The sequence below is a fragment of the Kryptolebias marmoratus genome, linkage group LG13, assembly GCF_001649575.2.
Source record: "Kryptolebias marmoratus isolate JLee-2015 linkage group LG13, ASM164957v2, whole genome shotgun sequence".
NCBI classification, from domain to species: domain Eukaryota; kingdom Metazoa; phylum Chordata; class Actinopteri; order Cyprinodontiformes; family Rivulidae; genus Kryptolebias; species Kryptolebias marmoratus.
The window spans coordinates 15,090,526-15,104,993 of NC_051442.1; the positions used below are offsets into that span (position 1 = coordinate 15,090,526).

Sequence of the window (14,468 nt, forward strand, 5' to 3'; positions counted from 1 at the left end):
GTTTGTATCTAATAACGTTTGAATTATTTAATGATTGATGAAAGGAGAGTTTGGAAAGAAAAACGGTGTGCTGAGGTTGTCTGGTCCCTCGCAGACCGCCCTGTGGTTTCTGTTCAGCATCTCGACCTGTCAGTCACAGGGCTGCACTTCGTTCAGAGAAACAAACAATCAAGGGGAGACGAAGAGCGAAGAAGAAGAAGAGGGGCGCAGGGACGGGAGAAGAATTAGCAGCTTGAAGACACACACACAGTCAGAGAGCAGGAGAGAGGCAGAAAAGAGACGGAGGTGAAAGGGGGGCGGGGGGGTGAAAATTGGAGAAAGCCAACAGAGAGTGAGACAGACCAGGGAAGAAGACAAATATAATCAGATGGAGGCGAATATCTGGACCGGGAATATGGGAGTGAAAGGAAATGGAGGGAAGTAGGAAGAGAGGATGGAGAAACACTGAAAGGCAGTCAGACTAGAAGAAAGGGAGGGGATGGAGGGAGGGAGGGAGGTGAAATCAAGCCGCTCACACTAGTCGCTGTGTGTGGTCTCCTAGCAACACTTTCAGCTTGCATCTCTTCCTCAGCCGCTAAATATGCACAAAGCAGGATGTCAGCCTCACCATACGGGATGATCCCCAGGTTCAACTCCACTTCAGGCTCCTTTTGGAGCTGATCAATGCCTCCCGAGCTCCGAAAAAACATCTGTTTCCATCACTGTGCCTCCAGACGGTACACGAACCGCTTCCTAAACATGCAGGAAAATCTGACTCGAATGAATAATATGGCACCTCCTCTGAACGCTTTCTGACGTCTCAGCGTATTATTTAAAAAGTCAGGTAAATCTCTGATACCAGCTCGGCTGCAAATGTGGACAGAGGAATGAAACATGGCAGCATTCAGCAGGTGGAGGTGTTAGAGCGGCATTTATTCACAGACAGAGAGAACTGCAGTGAAATATACACTCACCGGCCAGTTTATTAGTTCCACCTCTTCAACTGCTTGTTAACACAAATAGCTAATCAGCCAATCACATGGCAGCAACTCGGTGCCTTTAGGCATGTAGGCGTGATGAAGACAACTAAGTGAAGTTCAAACCAGGCATCAGAATGGGGAAGAAAGGGGATTTAAGTGAATTTGAGTGTGGCCTGGTTGTTGGTGCCAGACAGGCTGGTCTCAGTATTTCAGAAACTGCTGATCCTCTGGGATTTTCCTGCACAACCATCGCTAGCGTTTTAAGAGAATAGTCCAAAAAAGAGAAAATATCCAGTGAGCGGCAGCTTGTTAATGTCAGAGGACAGAGGAGAATGGGCAGACAGGTTCGAGCTGACATGAAAAAGCAACAGTAGAACCAACCAAGGTCTGCAGAACCATCTCTGAGCGCACAACAACCTTGAAGCAGATGGCCACATCGAGCGCCACACCTGTCAGCTAAAAACAGGAAACCGAAGCTACAGTTCGCACAGGCTCACCAAAGTCGGACAATAAGAGATTGGAAAAACATTGTCCGATGGATCTTGATTCACTAAACTCCCCTGGCCTCCACAGTGACCACATCTCAGTCCCATCAAGCACCTGTGGGATGTGTTGGAATGATGCGCGTCATGCGTCATGCAACCAATATCTCTGAGGAATGTTTCCAATACCTTGTTGAATTGATGCCACCAAGAATTAGGGCGGTTCTGAACAAAAGGGGATCCAACCTGGTACTAGCAGCAAGGTGAGGGTGTGTAGGCACCTGACACTTAAAAAGGATCTTTGCTGTTTGCTGATACTGCAACAAAGTTTTCATCAGCACGATCAAAAATCTTCAGCTGTTTCAGGACCCTCATAAACTTCAACCCATGCTGGATGGTCAGAAACAAAAGTTTTCTTATTTGTTCTTATTAGATGCTTTCATGGATTTTATTACAGCTCACGAGACATCATTCTTGATTTTAGAATCACAAATATAAAATAAGATTAAAAGACTAAACCTTAAATAAAAGGTTGATTTATATAGCTCTTTCTAATGACCTGTTAGTGTTCATAATGTTATGGCTGATTTTTACAGACGTGTTTGTGAACACATCAGTCAGGCTCCAGACATTTGCTTTGTTTAGTTTGACTTCATCAAACTGACTTCAATGTTGTCTAAATGTGAAGAATGAGTCAGAGAGAATAAATGGTTTTTATTTAGGGTAAACTTTACATTTTGCAACAAAGTAAACTAGCATCTATGGATACAAAAGGTATCCTCTACTATTAGAAATAATTTCAAATATCAGCTTGTAGGTTTTTATCCCAGGCTGCACTGTAATAGAAGGAAACTACTTCTGAAATGCACTGTGGCAATATGATATGTTGCAACAGAGGATGATCAATATGCTGGCATTCCTAACCTGGTGCTTTTTTTGTTTGTTTGTTTGTTTGTTTGTTTGTTTTTGTCCTTCCTGTCCTCTATCCCTCCTTGCTGTTAGGTGTCCCCCTTTGAGTGGGACTGCGACACAACTTTATAGCCATTGTTACTCGTCCCAGAAACTGAGATGGTGTCCCACATTTGGACCAAGTCTATTGTTTAAAAGTCAACACTGCAGGACAGATGCTTTTTCTAAAAAGGCGAGGAAGGCTTTCATCATAGGGAGTGTGTTCAATGTCAGTCGAACTGTGCTCATGTCCGAATATACTCTCCAAAAATTAGGTTGTTCAAAAAAGCAGTCCACAACAGGTAAGATGTTATTTGCCTAAAGGTATTTCATATACCTTCTCACAGAAATCTACTTCAAAAAGATTTAACCTATTACTTTATTTGTTTATGCCTTTGTGGCAGCCAATGAAGAAACGCAGAAACAGTAAAAGTGCAAGATTTAAGGATAAAAACAGAATGAGTACGACCAAAGAAAAGAGAATCCACCCTCCCGATCCTCTGATGGTTAGATATCATCAGTTTATTGAGCGTGTTGAATAATGAAGCTAAATGTGGCGGCAGACTCCTGAAGAGAATCTGCATAATTTAAGTTACGACTGAAGATGGATTAGACAAAAAAAAAAAAGGTTGCTCTTATTTTTTTCCGTTTAAGTCATTTAAACTGAATTTTCTGCATTAGAATTTTTCAGCAGAACAAAATCCTCATCAGGCAAACTGAGTGCAACGGTGCGGCACGAAGGTAACTTTCCCAAACTTAACGTTTACTTTTCTAAGTAGAAATAAAAGAAAAAACAAGCTTTCGAAATATTAACGGGCAGATTTCTCACAGTTTCTGTTTACAGAAGCTCAGCAGGCAAAAGGGAAATGCTGCTCTAAACATTTGGTCTGTGGGATAATTTATGCTCCATCACATGCAGCTTGACCACAAACTGCTCTGATGTGGACCGTTTGTCCACTTTGAACACATGTGAACAGCAAGACGGTCTCACGTCAAAAGCTTAGATTACAGCTTAAATTTGTTTATCATATGAAAAATTTACAATATAAATGAAAGAATATAGCAGTTCTCTGACAGGCATGACTGTATTGTATAAACTGGACGTTTCCTCAGGCCTGGATTTGCTGATTTTATGTGCAGGTCAGCTACTCAGAGTTCGACCGAAACGGCTATAACTCTATCCATTTCTCATTATAAGATGATCTCAAGTTTAAAAGTTTGGTGGAAGATATCTATTCCTTCCAGGAATCCTAGGCCTTCCATTTAATTTATATAATTTCATTTCACAGCAATAAATATAAGCCTCAACGTGTGTCAAAGGTTAAAAAACTAAACTGAGGCACTATGAATCTGTTACGGTGCACTGCAAAACAAAATACTCATAATATCACCTCGGGTTACAGGGCGTTTTTCTGCTAAAGCATTTTTCATTTTCTTTGAGCTGAAATCTTTCCAGTCCTGTGTTGTTCAGTGTCTGATGAAAATGGATAATAAGAGGAGGGGGCTGCATCATTCCAGGCCAACACAAGCAGAGACATAAGAGAAATGTGTCATTTATGAACATTTTTGTTTTGATGTTTTTCCTATTATGATTTTAATGTTTTCTTTGGAAAATATGGCAGAAAAAAATACATAAAATGCTTTCTTCATTGTTCAACAAGACGCCAAACAAAAGGAGGACCCACTCAGTTAAATATACACGGGCCTTGCTTCTCCTCCTCAGCGTTGTACAAATTGAGTGGCCGCTAAATCTTTCATGCACTGCTGCCAAAAATATCCTACAAAAAGCTTTTCCTGCTCCTGTGTGCCCCGTGCAGCCAGGACACAGACCTGACTGAACCACAACAATGTTTCAGAGGCGCTCAGTGTTTGTCTTAACTGCGCACGTGGTGTTTCAACTGAGTGTGTGTGTGTGAGTGCGTGCACAAGTGAACACCTGTACAAGGTGTGGATCATGAATAGTACATATTGTGAAGGGCTGGAGCTAGTGGGAATATCTAGCTAGGAATAAGAGTGAAATTAAGTGGGAAAAACACTATAATTAAACCAAAAAGGCCTAGCATTTATTTGGAGGAATGCATATCACCCGCCTCCCATGCGTGGCAGGGTTTACAACTGAAATCATTTGATGCTGAGAAGGGACAAAGCTGCACCATGTCATACAAAATTGTGAGACTTCGCAAAAAGTGCGGTTATCATGAGGATGACTCTCAGCTACTACCACACCAAATTTGAGCTCAATACCTGTAAAACTGACTGAGTTACAGGCATTTTGGGAGTAGCTCATGTCAATTAGCTGTAGCGGCTGCCTTGAATATGATTGAGTTGTAGAGGCAAGTTTCACTAAAATCCTTCCAGTGCTTCATGACATGTTTTGCTCAAGGTACAGACATGCAAACAAGCACACGGATAAGGGCAAAAACATTATCGTCTCTTGTCTTTGGTGGTGGGCAATATAGAAGTGGGGAAAAAAGAATCTGTAAAATGAAAATGATGGAGCTGTGATCTTTCTGTCTGGTCGAAAAGGCAGCAACGTCAGTGACCTCCCGAGCTTCGTTTCCCACCTTGGCGTGCCCTTCACCTTCTTCATCTTCTGCTGGAATCTGCAGGAACCAAGGTGACCTACTGCGCTTAGCATACATGAGCACTAAGCAGCCTGGAGATTTATAAGATCTTAAAGAAGACGACGTCACGTGAAGGAGGGGCGATACTGGCAGACTTTAATTGGGGGGGAATGAGAACCCAAACAAGGTCAGTAAACCCAGCACAAAACCACATGGTCAGCATGCACACTGTCGACGGAGCGCAAGACAGCCAGTGGTCCCTTTGAGAGGACCAACAAACAGAGAGCTCACATGATTCAGAACGACGGGCTCTATGTTTTGTTTGCTGCTGTCATCCGGCTGCTGAAGCCCCGACCGCGAGGTAATAAATGGCGCTGGAGGGAAAAGACTGAAAACTCCTTAATGCTTACATTTGTGCACAAAAAGAGCTCCACTCTGCAGCTGCACACGCTTCACTGAGCCAGCATCCTTCCCCTGACCAAGATCTGAATGTTTATTTTAAGAAGTGGATTACCCTGCAGTCTTTCCTGCCTCCTTCAAAGCTTTTTTGTTTCCTTTAAAGTCTTACTTTAAACATATGTCTTTTAAATTTTATCAGATAAAACTGATGGTGCCTTGACACCTATAAGAAGCATAACATCCTGTAGCTGTGCACGCCGTCCCTGCCACAACATGACAAACCTCATAAACTATTCAGCAACAATTAAACAAAGTCCAACAGCCCGAAGCAAAACAGGGATCAGATGAACATCGGCGCACGCTCAGCGTATGATTTGCCTTACAGCATCTCATCATGGTCTCGACTCACATCTTCCCTTAGCGGCACAAGCAAAATAAAGAACAACGGGTGTTGGATAACCACATTTATGGGGATATAATCAGTGATATGTGCTGTAAAAGGAAAAATTAAGACTAAGATAAACTCTGATTTGTTTCCAGAAGACAACAAAGATCAAATTAGCATTCCTTGAAGGAATGCATATCACAAACAACAGTTTTACTCTAAGATCAACTTACGATGAGAGAAATAACGGAATTATAGAAATTTTGGTCAAACCTTGAAAATAATGTTCTGTGCAATCTACTGGCACTCGCATATTTGCTGGGGATGACTCTCAGCTACTACCACAACAATTTTTAGCTCAATATCTGTAACACTGACTGAGTCTTTGGCATTCTTTTGTTTTCTGTGGTCAGTTGGCTGTAGGAGCCATTTTGATTTGTGTTGGCTCCAAAAGTTAACCAATTACAGTTGTACATTCGATAAATTACTTTCCGAAACTGTCATTAAAATCTGCCCAGTGGTTCATGAGATATTTTGCTAACAGACAGGGAAAAGCACATGCACACACAGACACAGGCGAAAACAACAGCACACCCACAGAACCACCAAAGCGATCCGTAAAAGCTAAGCTGGTATAATTCAAATAACCCTGCAGGTGCACTTGACAAGCTGATTTTCTTTCTTTCTTTTTGTCCTTCTTTCTTTCTTTTGATTGACAGACAAAGCAGCAGCAGCAGCAGCGTTGGTGTGATTAGCGGAGCCAGGTAGGTCACAAGTGGTTGTCCAACTTTTGAATCAACCTACTCCTCATGCTCAATAATCCCCCGATAAGCGAGTCACTGCGTGGGTTGTGCAGGATAGGCGCACACACATGCCCACACACAGATCTCCCACTTACTCATCTCTCTTCTGGCCCGGTTCTGTGCACCCACTGGCGCTCTTCACCAACACGCTGATATCGCCGTTTGGAAATATTTGTTTCCGAAACACGAACGAGAAAACGTAAAGGACAGGGGGGCACGTTTAGAGCCATCGGAGTGCTGACATGTGGATAAAATCACTTCTCAAAGCATCTGACAATCAAGGCAAATGTCTCAAAGAGCTTCTTTTTTTTCAGGGTTTAAGCTGAGATGTAGGGGAAGACGTGAAAAGGTGCGGGTTTGTTGCCCCGACATGCGTGACTGATAGGTTTAGAGCTTAAGGTCTCACTTGTGCAATTCCTTTTCTTGTCATTCCTGCTGTTCGGTGAGCTGACAGCAATGAAATAAAAAAAAAGACACTAACGGGGTGAATGGCAGGTGGGAGCAGATTACATACATCAAAGTGCCATCCTGGTGGTATTTACTTCCACTTTACAATAATGGCTGGATTGGACACACAGCAGAAGAAAAAATGTCTCTGACTCTGACACAATTATAACTAAGGGGAGCAATGCAAGAGCAATAAAAACCCTTATTACTATTAGGTTATTTATCTGTTTCTGTGACTATTTTTCATTCATGTAAAAAAAAACATACAAGACATACAGTAAAATGTTTGATTTGAATGGGAATAGTGAGCAAAGCCTTTTGGTAGCAGTAAAATATACAAGTTATTGTCAAAAAAGAAAGAAAGAAAATCCCTCTAAAATGTGGTTTTGGTGAAAGACTCCAGCCCTCCTTGAAGTTCTACAGCTCAGACATACGTCTCAGTAGAAAAATCATTTAAAGTTTAAACAACTCACAGAAAGTTGGATTTTACATGACTGAACTTGCATTTTGATATTTAAAACTTTTTTTAAAATAAAAAAGCAGTTTAAGTTTTATGATTTGGGAGACCACAGAATAATCAACCTACAGTGTGACGTGACGTGAGCCGTCTAAACTTTCCAAAATTTTTCAAACTCTTCTTCTTCCCACAACTTTTTTTAGTACACAAATTAAACATCAAAACAAACAATGTTTGTTTTCTTCCACCCAGCGTGTCTCTCTCTGCTACTGGACTTACAGTTTTCTCTTAAACTCTTACAGTGTTCGCACAGCTGCTGTTTGCTTGAGGGTTACTTTTTAGTCTGTGATTCCTGTCTGCCTGTCTTTAAGGTTCCTGTAAGGCAGTTGATGAATGTTGAAATTAAATTAAATTCGGCACCCTTCAAAGTTTCTTTAGAAATTTGCTAGTTCTGATTATTTATCAGTTCTTTATGCAACAATATTAAGCAAAACAAGCATAGAAAATGATATTTTTGCTACATTTTCAACTTTACTTTTCAAATATTTAAATGTTGTTGAACAGGAGAAAAAAAAGCTACAATGATCTTTTAAAACATGCCGTTCTTGAATACATTATGATGAGCGTTGCACCACATAGCAGAAAACTATGCTTTTCAACCTCAAATACACTTGCGCAAAATCAATGAGTCGGGAGTTCATTTTGCTGACATGTAGCCGAGCATGTGGGATTCCTTTTGGAACGATGGAAGATTGTTCTGACATTTACAAAGCACACTTAGGATATACTACAATTCTGATTTGCATTTCTGAAGCGCCTGTTTCACACGGGTTCCTGTTGACTTGAGTTTTTGCTGGTTTACTTTGACCTATGGCGACGTGGCAGACAATAAATTACCTCCGTGAGACACTTCGGTCTCAGCGACGTATTCAGCGAGGTTTGAGGGACGTATTTCTTAAGGTGGCTGCAAGGAAGACGCCGCTGCCTCCTTGTGATTTTGTTTGAAGGATATTCAAGGTCTTTTGGAGGTTTTAGCATAATTTTAGTTAATGAGCGTGGGCATTGTTTTGCATTTCTAAAGAAGAAATTTTAAAAAATAATTTACTGTTTTAATATAATGGAACAAAATGACTTTGCTTAAGTCTTCTACAAACAAATCAGAAAAAAACATATATATATATATATATATATATATATATATATATATATATATATATATATATAAATACATACATGGGTTAGACAATGAAACTGAAACACCTGGAACATCCCTTTCAGACAGCTTCCTCTTCCGTCCACAGTTAATCCTGTTGGATGTAGTTCGTCCTTCTTGGTGGTTTGCTGACATTACCCTGGACACCGTGGCTCTTGATACATCACAAAGACTTGCTGTCTTGGTCACAGATGCGCCAGCAAGACGTGCACCAACAATTTGTCCTCTTTTGAACTACTATGTCACCCATAATGTTGTGTTCATTGCAATATTTTGAGCCAAACTGTGCTCTTACCCTGCTGATTGAACCTTCACACTCTGCTCTTACTGGTGCAATGTGCAATTAATGAAGATTGGCCACCAGGCTGGTCCAATTTAACCATGAAACCTCCCACACTAAAATGACAGGTGTTTCAGTTTCATTGTCTAACCCCTGTATATGTATATAGTTAAAAGCCTAGCATTCATTGAAGGAAAGAACATCGTCCACCACCTTTTTTAAAACCCTTTTTTAAACCTTGCAAATGATCTTGTGCTCTACCTTATGCAGTATTGTGAGATCTCATGGTATTAATGATATTAAGGCTTGAAGTACGTGTTGAGGATGACTCTCAGCTACTACCACATCAAACATGAGCTCAATGTCTGTAAATTTGACAGAATTATAGTGATTTTTGTCTCTGCTAAAGTTGTTTAGCTCTGGAAGCCATCTTAAAATGGAATGACTCCAAAAGTTAACCAGTTGATAACATTAAGATCTGTCCAGTGGTTCAGGAGATTTTTTGCTAACGGGACAGACAAACAAACACACAGACATTAAAAAACATTATCGCCTTCATTTTTGTGGCTGGCGATAATAAATGTCACTGTTTTCCATGGATAACCTGTGCGTTAGCTGTATGAAAAAAATCCAGCGAAGATAGCCGAAGCAGCTGGTGATCCACATGGATCCAGACCAACAAGAGAGGAGTAACGGTTGGTGCCAAACTTTATTTATTTTGCGTCGCACCATGCAAATGACTTTGAAAGGTTTAATGAGAAGAAAACAGAGGAAAAATGAACAACGATGAGTCGCCTCGAGGAAATCATTAGCACACATCATTACCCTTGACTGCACACTGCAGCGCAAACTGGGTGCTGTAAGATGCTTACAGTGCAGGAAAGAGAAGCGTTTCATTTAAAATGTTATTGGTTAATTTGGCCGTATGCATTCAAGTCATGTCAGTCTCAGACATGAGACAGACATGTTTGAGCTTTTAATAGCAGGAGCACTCGGGGAGAAAGAACAACTCGTAATGTGGCTACAGACGGAGCTCCCAGATGAAGCACGAGGAGTAAGTGGTTATTTGTAAAGCAGAACTCCTCTTCCTCCTCCTCCTCATCTTCCCTCGCTTTGATGCAAGGGCTGTTTGACCATTTAAATTGGCTAAGATTTTCCATTCTATACATAAACCGAGAGCATCAAACGCAACAAAACAAATAGAAGCTACGAGACAAAAAAATGTTTTAATGACGTCTGTGAGGAAGGTTAGAATGTAGAGTTGGGCTGTTGAGACGAACAACGTACAGCCCTAATTGTGAAAAAGCTGGGCTGTTGTGTCAAATGTAACAGAACTTAATAATCTGCAAATCTCATAAATCCATATTTTATTCACAGTGGAACATGTTCCTCACAGGAAAACTTTGAATATCCCATCATCTACAGTTCATAATATCAACAAAAGTTTTCCAGAATCTGGAGAAACTTCACAGACAAGTCTGAAAGTCAATATTGGACGCCGTGATCTTCAGGCAGCACAGCATTAAAATCAGCTCTGATTCTGTTCTGGACATCACTGCACACTTCCACAGATCATTGTCTGTAATCACAGTTCACCGTGCCATCTACAGATGAAGGTTAAAGCTCTATCATGCAAAGAAGAAGCCAGATGTGAACACCATCCAGAAACACTGCCATCTTCTCTGGACCAAAGCTAATTTCAAATGGACTGAGGCAAAATGGAAAACTGGTCTGTGGTCAGATGGATCAAAATTTAAAATTATTTTTTGGAAATCATGGACTCCATACTAAAGAGGAGAGGGACCATCATGTCTGTTATCAGCACGCAGCTCAAAAGCCTGCCTCTCTGGTGGTATGGAGGTGCATCACAGCAGCAGGGCTTCATAGAAGAGTCCAGGTGCTGAACTGACCTGCCTGCAGTCCAGACCTCTCACTGATTAAAAACATTTGATGCATCATGAAAAAGAAGACAACCCAGAACAGCCAGAATCCTCCATTAGACAAGGATGGGACAACATTCCTCCAAAAACTCAGCTTCTAGATGTTTCCAGACTGTTATTAATGCTGATATGTGTTGCATCCGCAAAATTCTAAATTTACTTTTTTCCCTAAAAATAGTAACATTTTTTGGTTTAAACATTTAACGTGTTTACTGTGTTCCACTGTGAATAAAATGCGGGTTTTATGAAACTTGCAAATCATTACATCCTGTCTTTCTTCAAATTTTACACAACGTCCCAACTCTTTCAGAAATGGGGGTTGTACTGTATGAGGAAGGAGGCAGCAGAGACAGGAGACAAAGTAGGAGAGCAGCTACCAACATCTGAGGCAGGATTTGTACCCAGGACATGGTTTGTAAATGGCATGCCCTTTAATCAAGACGCCACTGGAGAGAACCTTTACGTTTACACCAATTTATAATGAACACTGTGATTGATTCTACTTAATGAAAAAGTCGTTCTAATCTGGAAAATGTGAGTTTGATGGTAATAAAGCTAATAAAAACTGAGATTTATGATACAAATTGATGCCTGTGAGATTAATTTATTTTCAAGAATAGCACGACGACAAACACAAAAAGACACAAAATTGGAAACTAAGTAAAACTTTATCTTTCATAGATATGTATGCTTTAAAATGTGAGTAGAAAATACAAGTTAGTTTTACAGATTCAGGGCTGAAATTTGGTTTGGTAGTAGCTGAGAATGATGCTAAAGGCTTACTCAGAGTGCTAACTGACCTCATGATATGTGTTTAAGACTTTAGCGGACAATATGCATTCCTTTAAGGAATGCTATTATTTTTTTAAATATAAATACATGATAAATCTCATAATGTGTGAAGAAAATAAACCTGATAAAGGGCTGAAACAATTAAGCTACATAAGCCTTTTTTACATTTATTATAGTTAAACTTTATTTTTTCACTCCCCAAATTGTTTGTCTAGCAGCAGCTTAATCTTGACGTAGGTCAAATTTATTTTATTGTGTAACGATCTCAAATACTCCCCACTAGTTAGTCTCCAAAACGATGATTTAAGAAAATAGATAAACTGAATATAATGTTGTATTTCTTCGTTATCTAGTAGGAAACTGATTGACCAAAGGTTTTGCTCAGTAATCAGTCAGCAGTGATGTTTATTGTCTCACTTTGGTGTCAATTCTCAGACATCCAGGTCAAAGGTTCATTCGCTTTATTAGAAATTAAACTTTTTTTCTTTTTTTTTTCTTAAAGATATTCCACATCTTATTTAAAAAAAGCTTCTTTACTTCTGAATATGGATTCAGGCTTTTAAGGGCCAATTACACTAAAAGGGTCACAGGGTCAGAGGGGTCACATGACTCCCTGACCCACCTGTCCATCCTGTGGGTCGTTAAAATCAGCTAATTATAGAATTACTGCAACGAGACGATCACCCAAACTTGTTAAAGTAGGAAAGGGTTTTTAGTTTTGCTTATAAAATGTTGCAAATACAAAATAAGCTATGATTTTAAATGGTTTGGGTTTTTTTTCTAAATGACTCAAACTTTGGATCATCATAAAAAAAGCTGAAAAGTTTCTCAAGTTTTTTAGATTTTACAAAGGAATATTGTGACCATATATTTTTTTAAAATTAAAATCTAAGTTAGGTTTATTTCTCTTTCTTTCGCATGTGCATGTTTGTGTCCCTGTCTGTTAGCAAAGTATCTCTTGAGACAGTGGACAGATTTTAATGAAACTCTCAGAAATAATTCATTTAATAACTACAACTGATTAACTTTTGGTGCCAATCCAATTCAAGATGGCCGCCACAGCCGACTGACCTGACAAAACACAAAATGAGCTATAACACAGTCAATTTTATAGATATGGAGCTAAAGTCTGGTGTGGTTGTAGCTGAGAGTAAGTTAAAACACACAATCCAAGTGCTCCACAGTGCACAGCTTCTTTGCTCAAACTTTGCATTAACTGTTTGCATCGGCTTTGTTTGTCTGTTAGCAAAATATCTTGTGAAGCGGAGCACAGATTTTACTGAAACTTGCAGAAAGTAATCACTTGATGTACATCTATAACTGATTAGCTGTTGGAGTCAACCTTATTCAAGATGGCTATTGCAGCTGATGAACCTTAGCAAACACAAAAATGTGTCTAACCTGGTTAATTGAACAGATACTGAGCTAAAATCTGGTGTGGTAGTAGCTTAGAGTCATTAACAACACATAGTCTGAGCTCTACATGTTGCACAACATTTGTGCTTCAAACTTTGGCATCAACTGTGAGAGTCAGGCTCTGTTCGTCTGTTAGCAAAATATCTTCTGAACTACAGCACAAATTTTAATGAAACTCTCACAAAGTAATCATTGGATGTACATCTACAACTGATTAACCTTTAGAGTCAACCCAATTAAAAGTGGCTGTCACAGCTAATCGGCCTTAGCCAACAAGAAAATGGCTACAACTCAAATTTCTAAAACAGCTCTGCAAATTGTCTTCTCTTTGTCTCTGAATGTTTAGCTCTTGTTCTAAAAGCCACAAAAGGAAATCTCCTCGTTTGGTGCGGTGAGACAAGAGAAAGTGCAGCGCTGTTTCACAAATTTTCCTCGAAAATGGCCGAAACAAAGATCCCATTATCGAAATTGCTCCAGATTATTTCTCTGACAATCATCAAATCAATTAATCAACTAATCCTCTCAGCTGCAGCGTACTGGTGTTCAATCACGGCGGCGCTAAGAGCAGAGGAGAGCGACGCAGATTTAATCCAACAATCCCCAACACAAACGGCCATCAAATATTAACAAACCTAAAAAGACCAGCCTGGTATTATCGTCGCCCGCCGTCGACGGTGAAGGCGGAGCAATGATGTTTTTGCACAGGACTGTGTGTTTGACAATTCGATTCAAGATGGCTGCCACAGCAAAGCAATCATAGCTCTGTGAATTAAGCTCAAATTTGGCGTGGTAGTAACTGAGGGTCATTCACGACACACACCCAAGCACTAACAGATCATGCTAGATATTATAATGATGCATGAGGTTGCGCATACTGTTACATCTCTGCTCAACAGGAAATGATTTTAGTCTAAAGTCTGCCATAAAAGGTGGTGGGCGATATGCATTCCTTCAAGGATTGCTAGGCCTTTAATTTCAACTTGCGTTTGCGACTGCCTCCAGTGGTTCCAAAGTGCTGCAGGAGAAGCACCCGTCCTTTATCATTTCCTGGTGCCACCACACGTCTTCAGCAGAGATCCAAGATGGTGAGACCACAGATGGGAGCAGCATGTGTTCTCTCCCCTATGAAAGTGAAACGACAGCTCACATATAAGCAGCTGATCGCCGCTGCAGCTGTGGAGTCTCTGAAACACCGCTGACCAGCAGCAGACGTCTGCATCGCTCCTACTGACCTAATGCCCTGCTGACGCTCAAACTCCAAGAAAACAATCTGTTTGCAGGAAGGAAAAAAAAAAATCCTCTAATGCTCATCCAGACATGAGTGTCTGCTCGACTAGAGAAAGGGGCTTAAAATGTCAGAAGCAAATCTGTCTCGCATCTACG

At 40.3% G+C, this 14,468-nt stretch overlaps 1 protein-coding gene across 2 annotated transcripts in view; it reads right to left on the reverse strand.

Moving 5' to 3' along the window:
• LOC108248274 (neuronal tyrosine-phosphorylated phosphoinositide-3-kinase adapter 1) overlaps nt 1–14,468 on the reverse strand; it is a 33,300-nt gene that overhangs the window by 15,397 nt on the left and 3,435 nt on the right. The window contains exon 1 of one of the 2 annotated variants that reach the window (XM_025010775.2): nt 8,678–9,126. The exons of the other annotated variant lie outside the window; for it this stretch is intronic. Coding sequence (XP_024866543.1) covers nt 8,678–8,713 — 36 coding nt within the window. The 5' untranslated portion in view covers nt 8,714–9,126. Of the gene's footprint in view, nt 1–8,677; nt 9,127–14,468 lie in introns of those variants that run through there. 2 annotated transcript variants of the gene reach the window in all.